The sequence below is a fragment of the Oncorhynchus gorbuscha genome, linkage group LG02 (genome assembly GCF_021184085.1).
Source record: "Oncorhynchus gorbuscha isolate QuinsamMale2020 ecotype Even-year linkage group LG02, OgorEven_v1.0, whole genome shotgun sequence".
Classification (NCBI taxonomy): Eukaryota; Metazoa; Chordata; class Actinopteri; order Salmoniformes; family Salmonidae; genus Oncorhynchus; species Oncorhynchus gorbuscha.
This window is the reverse complement of record NC_060174.1, coordinates 76236513-76256905: the sequence shown is the minus strand read 5'-3', so window position 1 is coordinate 76256905 and position 20393 is coordinate 76236513. Positions and strand designations below refer to the sequence as shown.

The window sequence follows — 20393 nt, the reverse complement described above, 5'->3', positions numbered from 1 at the left end:
CTGAGTGGTGTGCTATGTTGGATTTACCCCAAACATAACGCTTTGTATTCAGGACATAAAGTTCATTTCTTTGTCACATTGTTTGCAGTTTTACTTTAATGCCTCATTTCAAACAGGATGCATGTTTTGGAATATTTTTATTCTGTAAAAGTTTCTTTCTTTTACCTCTGTCAATTCGGTTAGTATTGTGGAGTAACTGCAATTTTGTTGATCTATCCTCAGTTTTCTCCTATCATAGCCATTAAACTCTGTAACTCTATTAAAGTCACCATTGACCTCATGGTGAAATCCCTGAGCGGTTTCCTTCCATTCCAGCAATGGAGTTAGGAAGGATGTATCTTTGTAGTGACTGGCTGGATTGATACGTCATCCAAAGTGTAATTAATAACTTCACCAGGCTCAAAGGGATATTCAATGTTTGCTTTTTTTTTATTTTTAGCCAGCTACCAATAGGTGTCCTTCTTTGTGAGTCATTGGAAAACCTTCCTGGTCTTTGTAAATGAATCTGTGTTTGAAATTCACTGCTCAACTGAGGGACCTTACAGATAATTGTATGTGAGGGGTATAGAGATGAGGTAGTCATTCAAAAATAATGTTAAACACTATTATAGCACCTTTAATGCAATCTATTATGTGACTAATTATTACTCCTGAACTTATTTAGGCCATAACAAAATGTTTGAATACTTATTGACTCAAGTCATTTCAGCTTTTAATTTGTAATTCATTTGTAAACGTTTCTAAAAAACATACTTCCACGTTCACATTATGGTGCCTGTAGGCCAGTGACACAAAATCTCTACTTTTATTCATTTTAATTGCAGGCTGTGTGTTACAAAATCAGTGTGTGAATACTTTCTGAACGCACTGTATGTAGATAGCCCTTAAAGTACCAATCACAAATCAAGATAAATCTACACATAACCTAGACTCCAGGGTGGTAAATCCTGCCTTATTTCGATGGCACATGTGTCCAACGTAAACTTTGGTGAAAATGATTGTACTGGATGTAAAACAAAACATTCCACTAGTCTCTCCTATCAGACAGACATACTGTATTTGAAGACTGTGAGAATACACATGACTGGGACTGCCCTCTAGTGGTTAACTTGAGAATGGCAGTCTACTATTGTCGGAAAAAAAGTGATACTGCTGCAGTTTACGGCAAATATGGCGACATGATCGGGCTGATTTTGTTGCTGACCAGACCACAACAATTAATTCAGCAAACTAACAATATATTCGTTTAAACAGCTTACACATTTCCGTTTTAAGGAACCTGTTGTTTTCGTGCAGTCCCAGTCATCTTTAATGGCAGGCGTCATGGAATCAGGTAATATAGCTAACCAACTCGCTATCTAACGTTAGACAAAGTAGGCTACAAACAACTATAAAGTGGCTAGCGGACTGGATGTTTTGCAGCTGCTTTTTTTTAAACGAATGTCCACATAATGCAAGCTAAATGTGATATATTGGTGTAGCTCGAGCTAACGTTGAAGTAGCGGTCTAAGGCACTGCATCTCAGTGTTAGAGGCGTCACTACAGACCCTGGTTCGATTCCAGGCTGTATCACAACCGGCTGTGATTGGGAGTCCCATAGGGTGGCGCGCAATTGGCCCAGCGTCGTTTGGGTTTGGCCGGGGTAGGCCGTCATTGTAATTAATAATTTGTTCTTTACTGACTTGCCTAGTTAAATAAAGCGTACAAAAAATAAAACAAGTTATCCCTGGGACGCGTTCAGTACGACAGAACGGTGTGCAACGTTTAAGTAAACGGAAACGGTGTTGTACTGCTCGGCCAAATGAAGAACGTTATGATTATGGTGTGCTGTACGAGTTATGCAATTTCATATAGTCGCACCTATATTTAGATAGAACTTACCTCAAAGGCTGTTGAAGAAAGGTGCACACAGTTTTGGGGAAAAATGTTGTTCGATATGAACTGTAATGCAACATATGAACTGAACACACCCATGGTTTCCTAGCCAGCTGTTTTGGCTAGCAAACTGCTTTCCCCAAAGTCAATTGTAATGTTATGTTACTCTAACTTGTTTTGTGTGTCTAATTTCACAGAGGAGCAGGCAAGGAACCGCTTTCAATCAGAGCTGGAGTTCATCCAATGCTTGGCCAATCCGAATTATCTGAACTGTGAGTGGGTTATTCAGCTAGCTAACTCGTTACTATAACCTGCAGATATCACTGGCCACTTTAAAAATGAAACACTAGTCACTTTAATAATGTTTACATACTGCTTTACTCATCTCATGTATATACTGTATTTTAGTCAGTGCCACTCCGACATTGCTCGTCCTAATATTTATATATTTCTTAATTCCATTATTTTACATTTGTGTGTATTGTTGTGAATTGTTACATACTACTGCACAGTTGGAGCATTTTGCTACACCTGCAATAACATCTGCAAGAAAAAAATGTCTGTGACCAATAAAATTTGATTTGAGATATAGCTAGCATTGTTTGTGACTCATCTCTTTTCCTCTGTGTCCCTCCAGTTCTGGCTCAGAGGGGTTACCTGCGAGAAAAACCCTTTGTGAACTACCTGAAGTACCTACTGTACTGGAAGGAGCCTGAATATGCCAAATTCCTGAAGTAAGATTCACTGTTGTTTTTCCCTCTGCATCATATACATCAGTCACAGTAGTATAACAATGTGTATAATGTATGTACAACAGTGCCTTCAGTAAGTATTCACACCCCTTTACTTTTTCAATAATGTTGTTACAAAGTAGGATTGAAATGGATTTAATTGTCATTTGGTGGTAAATGAGCTACACAAAATACTCTGTTAAAGTGGAAGAACAGGTCAGGGTTCCATAGCCGCAGGCAGAACAGTTGAAACTGGAGCAGCAGCAGGGCCAGGTGGACTAGGGACAGCAAGGAGTCATCAAGCCAGGTAGTCCTGAGGCATGGTCCTAGGGCTCAGGTCCTCTGAGAGAGAGAATTATAGAGGGCATTCTTAAATTCACACAGGACACCGGATAAGACAGGAGAAATACTCCAGATATAACAGACTGACCCTAGCCCCCCGACACAAACTACTGCAGCATAAATACTGGAGGCTGAGACAGGAGGGGTCGGGAGACACTGTGGCCCCGTCCGACGATACCCCCGAACAGGGCCAAACAGGCAGGATATATCCCCACCCACTTTGCCAAGCACAGCCCCCACACCACTAGAGGGATATCTTCAACCACCAACTTACCATCCTGAGACAAGGCCGAGTATAGCCCACAAAGATCTCTGCCATGGCACAACCCAAGGGGGCGCCAACCCAGACAGGAAGATCACGTCAGTGACTCAACCCACTCAAGTGACGCACCCATCCCAAGGACAACATGGAAGAGCACCAGGAAGCCAGTGATTCAGCCCCTGTAATAGGGTTAGAGGCAGAGAATCCCAGTGGAGAGAGGGGAGCTGGCCAGGCAGAGACGGCAAGGGTGGTTCGTTGCTCCAGTGCCTTTCCGTTCACCTTCACACTCCTGGGCCAGACTACACTCAATCATAGGACTTACTGAAGAGATGAGTCTTCAATAAAGACTTAATGTTTGAGATCAAGTCTGCGTCTCACATGGATAGGCAGACCATTCCATAAAAATGGAGCTCTATAGGAGAACGCCCTGCCTCCAGCTGTTTGCTCTGTTAACTCTGATGAACGTATCTTCTGCAGCAGAGGTAACTCTGGGTCTTCCTTTCTTGTGGCTGTCCTCATGAGAGCCAGTTTCATCATAGCACTTGATGGTTTTTGTGACTGCACTTGAAGAAACTTTTAAAATTCTTGAAATGTTTCACAATGACTGACCTTCATGTCTTAAAGTAATGATGGGCTGTCGTATCTCTTTGCTTATTTGAGCTCTTCTTGCCATAATATGGACTTTTTACCAAATAGGGCTATCTTCTGTATACTAACCCTACCTTGTCACAACACAACAAATTGACTCAAACTCATTAAGAAGGAAACAAATTCCACAAATTAACTTAACAAGGCACAACGGTTAATTGAAATGCATTCCAGGTGACTACCTCATTAAGCTGGTTGAGAGAATGCCAAGAGTGTGCAAAGCTGTCATCAAGGCAAAGGGTGGCTACTTTGAAAAATCTCAAGAAATATATTTTGATATATTGAACACTTTTTTTGGTTACTACATGATTCCATATGTTATTTCATAATTTTGATGTCTTCACTATTATTCTACAATGTAGAAAATAGTACAAATAAAGAAAAACCCTTGAATGAGTAGATGTGTCCAAACTTTTGACTGGTACTCTATATGAAAATTTTTAAAAAACGTATCTCTTGATTAGCTAAGTATTCAAACTCCTGAGTCAATACATGTTAGAATCACCTTTGGCAGTGATTACAGCAGTGAGTCTTAATGGGTAAATCTCTTAAGAGCTTTGCATACTTGGATTGTATAATATTTGTACATTACTCTTAGTTCTTCAAGCTCTGTGAAGTTGCTTGTTGGTCATTGCTAGACAGCCATTTTCAAGTCTTGCAATAGATCTTCAAGCCAATTTAAGTCAAAACTGTAACTAGGCAACTCAGGAACATTCAATGTCATCTTTGTAAGCAACTCCAGTATATATTTGGCTGTGTTTTATGTTATTGTCCTGCTGAAAGGTGAATTTGTGTCCCAGTTTCTGTTGGACTGAACCAGATTTTCATCCAGGATTTTGCCTGTGCTGAACTGTATTCCAATGCAGAGTTCAGCACAGGATGCATGTTTTGGCAAATGTATATTCTGTACAGACTACTTTTCACTCTGTCAATTAGGTTATTATTGTAGAGTAACTGCTGAACGAAAATAGTAATTCAACGATTTTACTGAGTTACAGTTCATATAAGGATATAATATAATATACATATAATCAGTCAATTGAAATAAATGAATGTATGGGTTTCACATGACTAGGCAGCCGCGCAGCCATTGGTGGGCCTGGGAGGGCATAGGCCCACCTACTGGGGAGACGGGCCCAGCCAATCAGACATTTGTTTTTCCCTACAAAAGGGCATTATTATAGACATAAATACTCCTCAGTTTCATCAGCTGTCCTGGTGGCTGGTCTCAGATGATCCCGCAGGTTAAGAAGCTGGATGTGGAGGTCCTGGGCTGTCGTGATTACAAGTGGTCTGCGGTTGTGAGGCCAGCTACAAGTACTGCCAAATTCTCTAAAATTATGTTGGAGGCAGCTTATGGTAGAGAAATGTATTTTAAATTCTCTGGCAACAGTTCTGGTGGACATTTCTGGAGTCAGTATGCCAATTGCACGCTCCCTCAACTTGAAATATCTGTGGAATTGTGTTGTTTGACAAAACTGCACATTTCGGTGGCCTTTTATTGTCCCCAGCACAAGATGCTCCTGTGGAATGATCATGCTAGTTTTTATCAGCTTGATATGCCACACCTGTCAGGTGTATGGATAATCTTGGCAAAGGAGAAATGCTCACCAACTGGGATGGTAACAAATTTGTGCACAAAATTTGAGAGAAGCTTTTTGTGAGTATGGAAATGTTCTGGGGTCTTTAATTTAAGCTCATGAAACATGGCCCGACACTTAACATGTTGGCATTTTTATATTTTTGTTCAGTATACAATGTTGTTGATCCATCCAGTTTTCTACAATCACAGCCATTAAACTCTGTAACTGTTTTAAAGTTACCATTGGCCTCATGGTGAAATCCCTGAGCAGTTTCCTTTCTTTAGCAACTGAGTTAGAAAGGACGCCTGTATCTGTGTACAGTTGAAGTCGGACGTTTAAATACACCTTAGCCAAATACATTTCAACTCGGTTTTTCACAATTACTGACATTTAATAATAATAAAAATTCCCTGTCTTAGGTCAGTTAGGATCATCACTTTATTTTAAGAATGTGAAATGTCAGATTAATAGAAGTGATTTTATTTCAGCTTTTATTTCTTTCATCACATTCCCAGTGGGTCTGAAGTTTACATGCACTCAATTAGTATTTGGTAGCATTGCCTTTAAATTGTTTAACGTGGGTTCAAGGTTTCATGTAGCCTTCCACAAGCTTCCAACAATAAGTTGGGTGAATTTTGGCCCATTCCTCCTGACAGAGCTGGTGTAACTGAGTCAGGTTTGTAGGCCTCCTTGCTCGCACATGCTTTTTCAGTTCTGCCCACAAATGTTCTATGGGATTGAGGTCAGGACTTTGTGATGGCCACTCCAATAACTTGAATTTGTTGTCCTTAAGCTATTTTACCACAACTTTGGAAGTATGCTTGGGGTCATTGTCCATTTGGAAGATCCTTTTGCGACCAAGCTTTAACTTCCTGACTGATGTCTTGAGATGTTGCTTCAATATATCCATGATCTTCCTCCATGATGCCATCTATTTTGTGAAACGCATCAGTCCCTCCTGCAGCAAAGCACCCACACAACATGATGCTGCCACCCCTGTGCTTCATGGTTGATATGGTGTTCTTCGGCTTGCAAGCCTCCCCCTTTTTCATTCAAACATAACAATGGTCATTATGGCCAAACAGTTATATTTTTGTTTCGTCAGACCAGAGGACATTTCTCCAAAAAAGTACCATCTTTGTCCCCATGTGCAGCTGCAAACCGTAGTCTGGATTTTTTATGGCGGTTTTGGAGAAGTGACTTCTTCCTTGCTGAGCGGCCTTTCAGGTTTTGTCAATATAGGACCTGTTTTACTGTGGATATAGGTACCTATTTCCTCCAGCATCTTCACAAGGTCCTTTGCTGTTGTTCTGGGATTGATTTGCACTTTTCGCACCAAAGTACGTTCATCTCTAGGAGACAGAACGCGTCACCTTCCTGAGCGGTATGACGGTCCCATGGTGTTTATACTTGTGTACTATTGTTTGCACAGATGAACGTGGTACCTTCAGGCGTTTGGAAATTGCTCCCAAGGATGAACCAGACTTGTGGAGGTCTACAAATCTGAGATCTTTGCTGATTTCTTTTGATTTTCCCATGTTGTCAAGCAAAGAGGCACGGTGTTTGACGGTAGGCCCTGAAAGACATCCACAGGTACACCTCCAATTGACTCAAATGATGTCAATCAGAAGCTTCTAAAGCCATGACATTATTTTCAGAAATGTTCCATGCTGTTTAAAGACATAGTCAACTTAGTGTATGTAAACTTCTGCCCAACTGGAATTGTGATACAGTGAATTATAGGTTAAATAATGTCTGTAAACAATTGTTGGAAAAATTACTTGTCATGCACAAAGTAGATGTCCTAACAGACTTGCCAAAACTATAGAAATTTGTGGTGGTTGAAAAACGAGTTTTAATGACTCCAACTTAAGTGTACGTAAACTTCCAACTTCAACTGTAGTAACTGGGTGTATTGATAAACCATCTAAATTGTAATTAAAACTTCACAATGCCCAAATGGATATTCAGTTTCTGCTTTTTTTATTTTTACACATCTACCAATAGGTGTCCTTTTTTGTGAGGCATTGGATAACATCCCTGGTCTTTGGTTGAATCTGTTAAATTAATTACTCGACTGAGGAACCTTAAAATTATTTATATGTGTGGGGTACAGAGAAGAGGTAGTCATTTAAAAATACAATGTATAACAATATTATTGCACACAGTGAGTCCATGTGATTTGTTAAGCACATCTTGTGATATCAAAGTTTAATACTTATTGACTCAAGACATTTCAGCTTTCATTTTTTATATTTTTTATATTTTTTATTAAAAACATAATTCCACTTTGACATTATGGGTTATTGTATGTAGGCCTGTGATACATTTTATCTCAATTGAATCCATTTTAAATTCAGGCTGTAACAGAATCTGGGAACGGTTCAGTGGTGTGAATACTTTCTGAAGGCTCTGTGTATGTCTCCCTTGTCATGCAGATACCCCCATTGCCTGCACATGCTGGAGCTGCTTCAGTACGAGCACTTCAGGAAGGAGCTGGTGAATGCACAATGTGCCAAGTTCATCGATGAGCAGCAATTACTGCACTGGCAGCACTATTCCCGGAAACGCACCCGTCTGCAGCAGGCTCTGGCAGAGCAACAACAGCAGCAACAGCTGCCTCATGGCAATGCTACTGCTAAATGAGAGAGAGAGAGAGAGAGAATCTGTGGCATAAAAAAACAGGATGATTGAACTTGAATGGACATGGACTCAAATGTCTATTCAGCCTCCTGGAAATGTGTGTGTGTGATATGGATCATGGCGATGTCTCTCTTTTGCTCTTATTTATGTTTCTGACTTTGTATAATAAAAGTAACTTTTGGTTAAAATGCTGTTTCTTTGTGTCGTTTGACCTCAATAGAACTGTGGTGGAAAATGGACAGCATTGTTTACTCCTAATTTCTCAGGGAGAGTGAGGCAGCAGTTTTGGTTAGTATTAGAAAACTATGATAGATACTTAAGGTCAGTAATGGATATTATGCAAGAGCTAAAATAACTATATAAGCAGTGAAAAACACTTATGGAGAAATATAATACACATTCAAATATGGGACTTTTGTAAAAGTGTAAAACAAATTGTCACCCTGATTCAGGCCTCTGCGTCATGAAATTAAGCATTACAGCGTGATAAAAGTGTTATGGCAATGTACACACTTTAGCGTCTACTGCATTCACGGTAAATAGTGCTTATGTCAGCTCAATCGGAATTTACCTTAACATTTCTATAACACTTCGATTTTACAGATGGATTAGAGCTTTCAATCTTTTTATGACTAGATGCTTCTATTTCCAACATGGGTAAAGACCGTGAACAACCTCTCAATCAATTGATATTATTACATTAGTAAATTTAAACATGCACACAATTAACATGTATTATTTCTGAATTATGATGCATTTGGAATGTATAACTGTAATTGGATACTTTAAAAAAATCTATTTCGTAGTCCCTTACCAAGATGGCGCAAAATATAACCAACGTTTTGAGTTGTCACAAACTCGGAAAATAACTGAACAAAAACTGCTGTGATAAGAGCACAGGACGGATTATTGCGAAATTGTAGAAAAAAATATCATTGTCCTGTCTAATTTGCTGCAAAATACTGTAACGACCCTGGGCATGCTTTTGCGGCACAGTCGATAGCGCGCCGGACCTCGGGCTCGCTCCCTGCCTGTTTCATTACACTGGTGGCAGAAGTGATCGGACCTTGCATCCACGACAGTGCCTGTGTTTGGCCTGTGAGCGCGTTCCTGTAAAACGTGTAGTCGGAAACTAGCGCGAGGAAGCGCTGAAAGGAGGGAGTAGTGGGTTTATAAAGCGCGGAAATCGAACCTGCTGCACGAGCATGCTTTTGCAGCACAGTCGATAGCGCGCCGGACCTCGGGCTCGAAGGTCGATGGTTCGAGACCTGCTCCCTGCCTGTTTCATTACAATACATTTGTGGATGGTTGTTTATTAACACGCGGTAAATGTTCAACTCAAAGAATTGTGGCTGTGTGCTTTGCGTCTATCACGCTTCTGGTTTATGACATATCCCAAAAAATTACTACTCTTTGACACGTGATGTTGTTTCGATAATGGTAGAATTTCAATTGTATCCTCTTCGCCTCCTGTCTCCTCGCCTCCTTCTCAAAACCCATTGGAGGAGAAAGCCAGAGGTCCCGCCTCTCTGACCTTCTCCTCCAATGGGATTTGAGAAGGCGAGGAAGTATAATTGAGATTCTCCCAATGTCCATTTTTTGTCTGAAGATCAATGTTCACTTCACTCTGTGCCGAAGTAGACTGGTGGCTGCTGTACCGCTGAAGGATTGTGAGATTAAGTATTTTGACTTGTCCTTCTTGTCTTCTGTTGAAATTACTTTTCTTCTATTGTTTTAACCCTGCTCAATGCACAGCAGATTTTGGCTTTACACGTAAGTAAACTTTGAAACACCCTCAGTCCCCTCCCACCAAACCCCCACAGCTCAAACACACACTGTAATGTTTAGATGATGTGCATTCTCTCTCTTGAGCTCAGATGTATCTGTTTGGCATCATATACAATGTTACCCAGTTGGACAGTGTGTGTGACAGACAGTGGGTATTGTTTGTGTCTGTTGTGTAGGTATGTCAGCGACAGAGTCATTTGTCTATTTGGTGTCAGTGTTGCCTCACAGTGCTGATCTGTTTTCTTTAGAGTTATTAGTCAGTTCTCTAGCTGTATTTTTATAAACACCCTCCTGAATAGGTCCCTGATGTAATTGTATTCCAGGTCTGTCTGGCATGTCCTCGGACAGGACCGTGAGGATGCAGCAGCTGCGAGTTGCGGTGGTGGGCACGGGGGCTGCAGGTCTGTGTGCCGCACGTCACATCTTGTCCCGCCCAGACACCTTCGCCCCACCCGTTGTCTACGAGCTCACGGAACACGTGGGCGGCACATGGTTCTACGAGGAACGCACCGGTAGCTATGACAACGGGCTGCCCATTCACAGCAGCATGTACAGAGACCTCCGGTACAGTAACACGAACTCCACCCTCTCTTTCTCTCCATGTCTCTCTCTGTCTGTCTCTCTCTGACATGACCCAGGTCTTATTTTGTGTGTCTCATATTTTACACTCCCTTAACTCTATGCAGGACCAACCTGCCCAAGGAGGTCATGATGTTCCCTGACTTCCCCTTTGACCCCCAGCTGCCCTCCTTCCTGCCACACCAGGAAGTGCAGAAGTATCTGGAGAGATACTGCCAGAGCCACTGCATCACACCACATATTAGGGTAGGTACCGTCACTCACACACATGGTCCTCTGTCAGGGGTAGAGAAGGAAGGTACACACATCGATTTCAGGTTATAAAAGGAAAATGTTTATTCAGTTTAACAGGACAAGAGTCTAACGCTTCTCACCCCATCTCTCCCCCATTCTTTGTTAGTTCAGCGCTGTGGTGGATGAGGTGAGCCCTGTGGTGACAGAGGGTAAAGGACCAATGACGACGTGGAAGGTGACCTCACGTGACAAGTCTGGATCACAGAACACTGAAACTTTTGATTCTGTGTTCATCTGCAGCGGGTAAGAGATGTGCATGTGCTTTAGATATTTACAATGTCTTTTACACCCTAACCCTTAACTCTTGACCCCTGTCTCCTTTCCCTTTAGGCACTACTCTGACCCCCACATCCCATCCATCCCTGGGCTAGAGCGATTTAAAGGTGTACACCACAGTCATCAATCCCTATCCCTCTCTTTCTCTACCTATATCTCATGCCCAGAATTTTCCTGACCATGCAACCTGAACTGGAAAATGTCTGGGCCAGGTTAGGTGTTCAGGAAAAACTCATGGCTTTTATCTCATCTCTTTATCTCCCTCTTTCTCTGAATCTGTATCTCACCCCCCCCCCGTCTCTCTCTAGGCAAGGTAATCCACAGTCACTCATACCGCCACCCAGAGCCCTTCTCAGGTCAGTCAGTGGTAGTGCTGGGCGCTGGGGCCTCAGGACTTGACATCTCACTAGAACTGGGTCGATCCAACGCCCAGGTGACTCTGAGCCACGGTAAGCCCACCCTGCCCTTTCCTCTGCCCTATGGAGTCCACCAGGCCACCCCTGTGGAGGAGATCCAGGAGGATGGTTCTCTGCGGTTCCGGGATGGGTCCATTACCCAGGCCCAGGTCCTGCTGCTCTGCACGGGCTACAACTTCAGCTACCCTTTCCTGGAGCCAGCCCGATTGGGCCTGGAGGTTCAGGAGCACCTGGTAACCCCGCTCTACAGGTTCCTGATGCCCCCAGCATTCCCCTCACTCTTCATCATAGGCATCTGTAAAATAATCTGCCCCTTCCCCCACTTCCACTGCCAGGTGAGGTTGATGGTGATGTTGATTATCTTATTTTTTGTGAAACAAAATGTCTGGCTGCCCCATCCCTCCCTCACTATATCTTGTTCATTCTCTCTCTTATTGCTTTTTTGTTCTTTCCCTTCTTTCTCTCTCTCTATCAATCTCTCTCGCTCTTCCCCTCTTTCTCTCAGGTCCAGTTTGCCCTGGCAGTGCTGGAGGGCTCCGTGGCCCTGCCATCACTGGCTGAGATGGAAGAGGAGGCCCAGGGAGAGATGGCGAGGAAGGTGGAGAGGGGGGTGCAGCTCAGACATATGCTGAAGATGGACAAGGAACAGTGGGGTTATGCCCAGACCTTAGCTCAGACTGGGAGGTTTGCCCCTCTACCCCCAGTCACACAGAGTCTGTATGAGGAGGTATGGAGGCAGAGACAGGTTCACCCACAGAACTACCGGCAGGTGAACTATCGACTCGTCAGTGACACACAGTGGGAGGAACAGGAACTGCATGCTGGTGAATGAGGAGGAGAGGAAAGTAGAGGTTAGGAATAGGATAGGAGGAGAGGAAATGTCTGAGCATCCTTGGATAAATGGACAGAATGATGTAGGCCTTTCACTGAAATGTTACTTTTACATAATTTATTGTAATGTATGAAATTTCACCCACAATCCTTTAGATAATGTTAGTAGCCTAGCCTATAACAAATGCACCTCACCAGCTTTTCTTTCACTTATTGTAAACAGAAAACATGTCATATCTCTGTCAGATTTCTCAATATTGAATTATTTGTAGGATATTTTATATCAATACACTCCTTAATGAAATTTTCTAAATGTATTTCCAATGCCAAAATTGCCAAGCTCCAAGGAAATAAAAAAATGGCATGTAAATAAAACCAATTTGTCCACTTTTTTTTAATATGACTGTTTTAGTTTATTTAGGATTTCCCTCTTATAATTTGAATGACATGAATGTTACAATAGCCATATGGCCTGCATGTCAGGCTATTTTTAAAGACATTGAGATATGTATGTGTTTCAGTTTTTCTCCAAATGCTGTAATATATAGTGTGTGACTTTCTCTCCCGTGTTTTCTCATCTGGTTTGAGTAGTCATATCCCATAATGTTGAAATTGGACACTAATTAAGAGTACATTCTTAACCTTTATAACCCTCCTTTACAATTGTTTCTAGTTCGAAATGTAGAACCAGAGCCAGACCACACCCGATTGTTTTAATTTTAAATAGATATCGCATGTAATTTCAACACTTCCAGGAATCCGAAGCATCGCTATTTAAAGGGGATAGGCTCCGAGGGATGTAGAGGCACATGGATGTAGGAAAAGCGGGCGTATCTTTCCCGGCTGCAGAAGGTAGAGGTTAAACAAAAACTGTGGGAACGGGTCAGAGGAAAGAGGGGCGGGAGGAATGGGAAAGGGTACAGTAGAAAGGCAGGCAGGGTGTTTTCTTAACTTAAAGGAAGAGTTAAACCAGAAGTCAATAGCTTATTTTGAGTTATTTAAACGATTGCCCACACCGCCGAGAACTGGGAAACCGAAAGTTATCTAATTATATAAGACATAAACAAGAGAAGGAGACCTCGATGTCGGGAATAGGACACGGTCTGGAATAGGTAAGTCAAAGTATCCGCTTGCCACCAGCCCCCCTCAATATTCAAATTATAAACAACAAATCTTTAATGGTGTGTGTGGCATACATGTGCGTTATATCAAAGGAGAAGAGATACTTTGTATTCAACGTGTCGTACGCGCGTTCCAGGCAGCACGTTCATGGCAAGAAATCTGAGCGCACTCGTTCTACAGTCAGAGTGAGTCTGAAAAGTATTTCAAATGCAACCTTTTAAAACTATTGGAAATTTTCCGGTGTAGGCTAGTGCATGCGTACTTCCGAGTTTAGATCATGGGAAAGATTTTTTTTTAAATCACTATTACGAAATAGACTAGTCTCGCCTACAGTTCAGTCAGTGTTTTTCGAACTTCTCTAAGGAATGCTTTGTGTTTTTCTCCTGAGTAGGCTATCCTGGTATCCTATTGTTATCCTGTAGCAAGATTGTGCACATTGTATAATGATCTTGGCAGCTTCTTTTTGATGCTATATATATATTTTTTGTTTTGTTTGTTTATAGAGTGGGGCAAAAAAGTATTTAGTCAGCCACCAATTGTGCAAGTTCTTCCACTTAAAAAGATGAGAGGCCTGTAATTTTCATCATAGGTACACTTCAACTATGACAGACAAAAGGAGAAAAAAAATCCAGAAAATCACATTGTAGGATTTTTAATGAATTTATTTGCAAATTATGGTGGAAAATAAGTATTTGGTCAATAACAAAAGTTTATCTCAATACTTTGTTATATACCCTTTGTTGGCAAACGTTTTCTGTAAGTCTTCACAAGGTTTTCACACACTGTTGCTGGTATTTTGTCCCATTCCTCCATGCAGATCTCCTCTAGAGCAGTGATGTTTTGGGGTTGTTGCTGGGCAACACGGACTTTCAACTCCCTCCAAAGATTTTCTATAGGGTTGAGATCTGGAGACTGGCTAGGCCACTCCAGGACCTTGAAATGCTTCTTACGAAGCCACTCCTTCGTTGCTTGGGCGGTGTGTTTGGGATCATTGTCATGCTGAAAGACCCAGCCATGTTTCATCTTCAATGCTCTTGCTGATGGAAGGAGGTTTTCACTCAAAATCTCACGATACATTCATTCTTTCCTTTACACGGATCAGTCGTCCTGGTCCCTTTGCAGAAAAACAGCCCCAAAGCATGATGTTTCCACCCCCATGCTTCACAGTAGGTATGGTGTTCTTTGGATGCAACTCAGCATTCTTTGTCCTCCAAACACAACAAATTGAGTTTTTACCAAGAAGTTATATTTTGGTTTCATCTGACCATATGACATTCTCCCAATCTTCTTCTGGATCATCCAAATGCTCTCTAGCAAACTTCAGATGGGCCTGGACATGTACTGGCTTAAGCAGGGGGACACGTCTGGCACTGCAGGATTTGAGTCCCTGGCGGCGTAGTGTGTTACTGATGGTAGGCTTTGTTACTTTGGTCCCAGCTCTCTGCAGGTCATTCACGAGGTCCCCCCGTGTGGTTCTGGGATTTTTGCTCACCGTTCTTGTGATCATTTTGACCCCACGGGGTGAGATCTTGCGTGGAGCCCCAGATCGAGGGAGATTATCAGTGGACTTGTATGTCCTCCATTTCCTAATAATTGCTCCCACAGTTGATTTCTTCAAACCAAGCTGCTTACCTATTGCAGATTCAATCTTCCCAGCCTGATGCAGGTCTACAATTTTGTTTCTGATGTCCTTTGACAGCTCTTTTGTCTTGGCCATAATGGAGTTTGGAGTGTGACTGTTTGAGGTTGTGGACAGGTGTCTTTTATACTGATAACAAGTTCAAACAGGTGCCATTAATACAGGTAACGAGTGGAGGACAGAGGAGCCTATTAAAGTAGAAGTTACAGGTCTGTGAGAGCCAGAAATCTCTGCTTGTTTGTAGGTTACCAAATACTTATTTTCCACCATAATTTGCAAATAAATTAATTTAAAATCCTACAATGTGATTTTCTGGATTTTTTTTCTCCTTTTGTCTATCATAGTTGAAGTGTACCTATGATAAAAATTACAGGCCTCTCTCATATTTTTAAGTGGGAGATCTTACACAATTGGTGGCTGACTAAATACTTTTTTTGCCCCACTGTATATATCAGAGACCACCCACCTGAGTCACTTTATGCCAAATTAAAATGAAACAAATCCTCTTCCTTGACCTCCCTTTCTCGACCATCTGCCCACAACAACAGGGTGAAGGATGGAGGGAGATACAGAGACAGCAGAGGAGAAGGAGGGTGATGACACGGAGCTGTCTGGTGAGGAAGGGGTAGGGCAACTTCACCAGAGTGGAGGGTCCTCGGATAAAGACCAGGACCTACCCATCATGCAGTGGGAGGACCTGAGCCTGCGTATCGCCGAGCTAGAGAAACAGGAGGAGGAGAGGAGGGAGAGGGCAAAGGTCAGAGGGCATAAAGAGAGGGAGTAGACGTTTTTGTGCTCTGCCCTTAACGACAGATCTGAGATTAGCTCATCTGCCCCAAATCAAGACCTTAACAATTAGCGGGAACAGCACAACATTGACCTTAGCTCAGAATCTAGGGGTCATCCTACTTCTCTCTTTGCCTTACACATGTGACTGTCATCTACTGGTATTAGGCTGAGAGCTGGAGCCCGAGATCACAGTAATAACCTCTGTTAATAAGATGATAGGAATAACATCCTGAGAACCCCTGGCATTAAAGCTGAACTTGTCTGTTTGAAAAAGACTGCAGAGATGGGTTTAATGACACCCATACACTCTTAAATACCCCACCACCACACATCTCCACCCCTTCCCTCCTCCCATGTCATCTCTCCATCCCTGATCCCTCCCTCTATTCCTCTCTTTCAGAGTACGAGGGGGTCGGAACAAGGGAGTGTGTCAGGGGGCTGGGCGGAGGAGAGGCAGGGTGGGCTTCGGAGGAGAGAGGAATGGGAGGAGGAGGACTATGGAAGGTGTCGAGTTACTGTTTTCTCATCTAGGTAACAAATGTCAAAAATCTCATTATCAACTTCATTCTGTATTCTCTGAAACCATCTCATTTCTGTTCTTTCTGTTCATGCAATTGTTGCCTTTTCCTTTTCTTATTGCAGATTCCACAATCACAGAAATCTACAGTTATGCTACACCAACAACAGTGAGAGCGAGGATGATGATACGGAGGAGGGGGCTGGCAAAGAGGTGAGCGATTCCCTCCTGTATTGTAGTCTAGCTCAAGACTGGGACAAAAACCTACACACATTGCAGCACTCTAGGACGAGGTGTGAAGAACTCTGTTCTACAGTGATGTATCATTTATTGATCCATCAGGGTTGGGGTCGATTACATTTAAATTCCAGTCAATTCAGGAAGTACACTGAAATTCCAATTCCAACTCTCTTCAATGCTTTTCAATTATGAAAATTTAGAATTGAAATTTGGTTCACTTTCTGAATGGACTGGAATTTAAATGGAATTGACCCCAACCCTGGCATCCATACTCATGCTATTTTGTGTTTCCTGTTTACTGTCAGGGTTCTAAAGTGGCAGGTAGCCATGGTTACCATCCCTCTGGCCTGAAGCTGGAGGTGAGGGCTGCACTGAGTGCGCTTAAAAACAAGCTGCTCGCTGAACAGAAAGAGAAGGAGGTAAGAAGGATGGAGAAGGGAGACTGTAAGTGTGGACTGTGGAGAAAACACTGAGCAATGTCTGAGAGGTGAAGATTGGTATGTGTGAATAATTCCTGTGTGTGTGTCTCAGCACCTCGCCTGTGTGATCAATAAGAGGAAGCATCTGGAATGCTGTGACCTGCAGATCTGCTCAATACAACAGCTCAGTTCCCTCAGGACCTCACTCAACCATGACATACACGGTCAGTAGGCGGTCACTACATGGAAATCTTGGTCATTACATGGGAAAAAGTGGTTATTACATGGTAATAACTTGTTAGTAAGTGCACTGGCATGTGAGTGCTTGCTGTACAGTTTGTGCATTTTTGTCTCTATGTATTTGTGCCTTGTTGTTGTGCTTTGCATGTGACAATAGTAGTAATAGTAGTAATATTCTATTCTATTCTTGTAGACCTGAGCTCTGAGTTGGTGGGTCACCTGTTGATAAGGGACCAGCTGAGGACCAAACAGGATGCCATGCTCCTGGATGTACAGGATCTGACATAATGTTGACCCACAGGTGCACAGGATGTGACATCACCACTGCCATGGACAGGGTACCAGGACAGGAAGTCATTGTGACCAATAGTGGATAAAGTGATTTTGGCCCAGATATGCCACTATGAGACTGTCAGAAGTATTGCCATTGTTGCCTACTCAACATGATTTTTCGTAAAGGAGAAATGTTGATTATGAGCAACTGATGAGCAACATCTTGGACCGGTGTCATAATACAATCCATATTTCTCAGAGAGGGTATGGATATCTTTCTCTTCATCATCCCCACCTGATCTTGACCAGCGTAATATTCATCATCATTAGTGGAGAGAGTACTGTATTAGGACCTGTTTTGACTTACGCATGCACTTAACCAAAAATATTTAATATCAGAAAGAGGGTTTTAAGCCATTTGTGATGTTGTTTGAAACATCTCTGGTAATATCTGACTCATAGTCTTTTGCCTGTGGTAAGAAAGTCCTATTTATCTTGGGGGTGTCAGATGGAGAACCTTCACAGCCATATTGTAACCCAACATTCAATGAGTTATATCATTTACATATATGAGGGATACCGCTTTGCATAAGTTTTATTGTGTAAGCATTGCAATATCCTTGATTTACTAATTTAAGGGAATTGTCCACTTATAGCCTGTATAAAACAAGCTAAGGAGTTACATATTCAGGCTAAAGCGAACTGTCCTGTAACAATTTGGTAGAGAAGTTTCTTTGTTGCTAATTATCCTCTATTATATATAATATAAGCCTCATGTAGTTGTTGATGTAAGGGAATTGTCCGCATAGTGCCAATAAGCCTGTGGTTATTGCCATTGTGGCGGCAGGGTAGCCTTGTGGTTAGGGTGTTGGACTAGTAACCGGAAGGTTGCAAGTTCAAACCCCCGAGCTGACAAGGTACAAATCTGTCGTTCTGCCCCTGAACAGGCAGTTAACCCATCAACCCGTCATTGAAAATAAGAATTTGTTCTTAACTGACTTGCTTAGTGAAATAAAGGTAATAATAATAATAATGTATTTTATGATATACCTGGTTTGCAGCCATAACTATAACTACCACCAGCATAGGAAACTACAAAGCTGCAATTGGTCGATTGACTCCATGCCAGCATAGCCCGAAAATATATTGTGTTTCTCAGATTGTTCTGGCAATTCTCACATAGAAACTTCATTGGGATGAAGGATGTTTGATGTGCTGTTTACATTTGTAACACAAATCATATTTTTAAAATGTATCATGATGGAAGTGGCAATTATAGGCCCTTTTTAATCCTATGCATGACACCACCTTGGTGTCATTATACCCCTAATAGCTCTAAAATATGGACTGTCATTACATTCTGAAATACAATTTTACACATTCATTTATTCAAGATTAAAACTATTAATATTATCTCAAAAGTACCCTTTTTAATTTTGTTCGGTTTTAGACATTGTTCAAAACAATCTATTTTACTAGTACATCACATTTCCAGAGTGGGCTCTGTTACTTTTAAAGTTATGATTCAAAAGGAACTCCTTCTGCTGGTGATTTGCTGAATGTGCAATCCTACATTAGGGCTGTGATTGGTTAATTACCTATAATGTATACCTTGATATTCTGAACAATAATATAAACGCAATATGTAAAGGTTTGGTCCCATGTTTCATCAGCTGAAATAAATTATCCCAGAAATGTTCCATACGCACAAAAAGCTTAATTATCTCAAATTCTGTGCACAAATTTGTTTACAACCCTGTTAGTGAGCGTTTATCCTTTGCCAATATAATCCATCCACCTGACAGGTGTGGCATATCAAGAAGCTGATTAAACAACATGAACATTACACAGGTGAACCTTGTGCTGGGGACAATAAAAGGCTACCCTAAAATGTGCAATTTTGTCACACAACACAATGCCACAGATGTCTCAAGTTTTGAGGGATTGCAGGAATTTCCACTAGAGCTTTTGCCAGGTAATTGAATGTTAATTTCTCTAGGACCTCCACATCTGGCTTCTTTACCTGCGGGATCGTCTGAGGGTGGGATTGCTGAGGAGTATTTCTGTCTGTAATAAAGCCCTTTGTGGGGGGAAACTTATTCTGATTGGCTGGGCCTGGCTCCCAAGTGGGTGGACCTATGCCCTCCCATGTATTTAAATTGACTGAATTCCTTATATGAAATGTAACTCAGTAAAATAATTTAAATTGTTGCATGTTGCGTTTATATTTTTGTTCATTATATAACATTTATCATTTATTCAAAAGTGGTAGAGAGACCACTCTGGGAATGTGATGTTTGAAAAGTATATTCTTCCAAACAATGTGTCTAAAAATAAGCAAAACCAAAAGGGTACTTTTGAGATATTAATAATTAATATAATATCTTACCTGGTTTTCTGGTGCTATGAAAGATTGTCATTTGTCTGCCATTTTAAAATATACCAGCCTGTTTCTTCCCTCTTGTATTTGTCCTGCTATCACAGTTCATTGTTTCATCATACTACAAATACACACGATTATTGGAAGTACCACATATAATAATTGCTAGTTGAGAAACAAGAGGTAATAAGGCCAGGATATTTTTCTGACTAGGTGACCACACCAGGGACAAACACCCGGCTCAAGTTACTGGCCCAGAGTCTTTCCTCTTCAAGTCACATGATCAGGAAAAACTCCTGGCCTTATTACCTCTTGTGTCTTAACTAGCAATTATTATATGTGGTACTTCCAATAACCGTGTGTATTTGTAGTATGACGAAACAATAAACTGTTTTAGCAGATTCAAGGCCATGGGAAAGGGGTGAATGCTATGAAGTAACATTGCACTTTTTAATCTCTGAAGTATTATTCCTTATTAACTTTTTTTTAAATGTATAATTTTGCAT

At 41.6% G+C, this 20393-nt stretch overlaps 3 protein-coding genes across 6 annotated transcripts; all 3 read left to right on the top strand.

Annotated features, from left to right (window-relative positions):
- The first annotated feature begins 1139 nt into the window (after positions 1–1139).
- On the top strand, positions 1140–8272 carry med31 (mediator complex subunit 31). Its single transcript, XM_046297078.1, has 4 exons — positions 1140–1333; positions 2073–2147; positions 2513–2609; positions 7880–8272. The coding sequence occupies exons 1-4, from the start codon at positions 1312–1314 to the stop codon at positions 8085–8087; spliced, it is 402 nt and encodes a 133-aa protein (XP_046153034.1). The 5' UTR covers positions 1140–1311; the 3' UTR covers positions 8088–8272.
- A 1356-nt stretch (positions 8273–9628) lies between these two features.
- Positions 9629–12643, top strand: LOC123994451 (flavin-containing monooxygenase FMO GS-OX4). 2 transcript variants are annotated; one of them, XM_046297056.1, is made up of 7 exons: positions 9629–9754; positions 10196–10436; positions 10559–10697; positions 10852–10988; positions 11076–11128; positions 11330–11772; positions 11943–12643. In XM_046297056.1, the coding sequence occupies exons 1-7, from the start codon at positions 9673–9675 to the stop codon at positions 12267–12269; spliced, it is 1422 nt and encodes a 473-aa protein (XP_046153012.1). In that variant the 5' UTR covers positions 9629–9672; the 3' UTR covers positions 12270–12643. The 2 variants fall into 2 exon arrangements, with proteins under 2 accessions (XP_046153012.1, XP_046153020.1); XM_046297064.1 differs by having other exon boundaries at positions 9672–9857.
- A 488-nt stretch (positions 12644–13131) lies between these two features.
- Positions 13132–17885, top strand: LOC123994439 (schwannomin-interacting protein 1-like). Of its 3 annotated transcripts, none has more exons than XM_046297024.1 (8): positions 13132–13380; positions 13527–13575; positions 15578–15786; positions 16219–16349; positions 16461–16548; positions 16881–16994; positions 17107–17218; positions 17428–17885. In XM_046297024.1, exons 3-8 carry the CDS (start codon positions 15586–15588, stop codon positions 17520–17522), a joined length of 741 nt encoding a protein of 246 aa, XP_046152980.1. In that variant the 5' UTR covers positions 13132–13380; positions 13527–13575; positions 15578–15585; the 3' UTR covers positions 17523–17885. The 3 variants fall into 3 exon arrangements, with proteins under 3 accessions (XP_046152980.1, XP_046152991.1, XP_046152999.1); XM_046297035.1 differs by having other exon boundaries at positions 13483–13575; XM_046297043.1 differs by lacking the exon at positions 13527–13575.
- The last annotated feature ends 2508 nt before the right edge of the window (positions 17886–20393 follow it).

Bases quoted from the DNA above. Each gene is read 5' to 3' on its own strand.
- med31 (XM_046297078.1), top strand. From the start codon at position 1,312: ATGGCAGGCGTCATGGAATCAG. The intron at 1,334-2,072 runs GTAATATAGCTA...CTAATTTCACAG, and splicing joins GGCAGGCGTCATGGAATCAG to AGGAGCAGGCAAGGAACCGC. The intron at 2,610-7,879 runs GTAAGATTCACT...CTTGTCATGCAG, and splicing joins GAATATGCCAAATTCCTGAA to ATACCCCCATTGCCTGCACA.
- LOC123994451 (XM_046297056.1), top strand. From the start codon at position 9,673: ATGTCCATTTTTTGTCTGAAGATCAATGTTCACTTCACTCTGTGCCGA. The intron at 10,989-11,075 runs GTAAGAGATGTG...CTTTCCCTTTAG, and splicing joins TCTGTGTTCATCTGCAGCGG to GCACTACTCTGACCCCCACA. The intron at 11,129-11,329 runs GTGTACACCACA...GTCTCTCTCTAG, and splicing joins TGGGCTAGAGCGATTTAAAG to GCAAGGTAATCCACAGTCAC.
- LOC123994439 (XM_046297043.1), top strand. From the start codon at position 15,586: ATGGAGGGAGATACAGAGACAGCAGAGGAGAAGGAGGGTGATGACACG. The intron at 15,787-16,218 runs GTCAGAGGGCAT...CCTCTCTTTCAG, and splicing joins AGAGGAGGGAGAGGGCAAAG to AGTACGAGGGGGTCGGAACA. The intron at 16,995-17,106 runs GTAAGAAGGATG...TGTGTGTCTCAG, and splicing joins CTGAACAGAAAGAGAAGGAG to CACCTCGCCTGTGTGATCAA.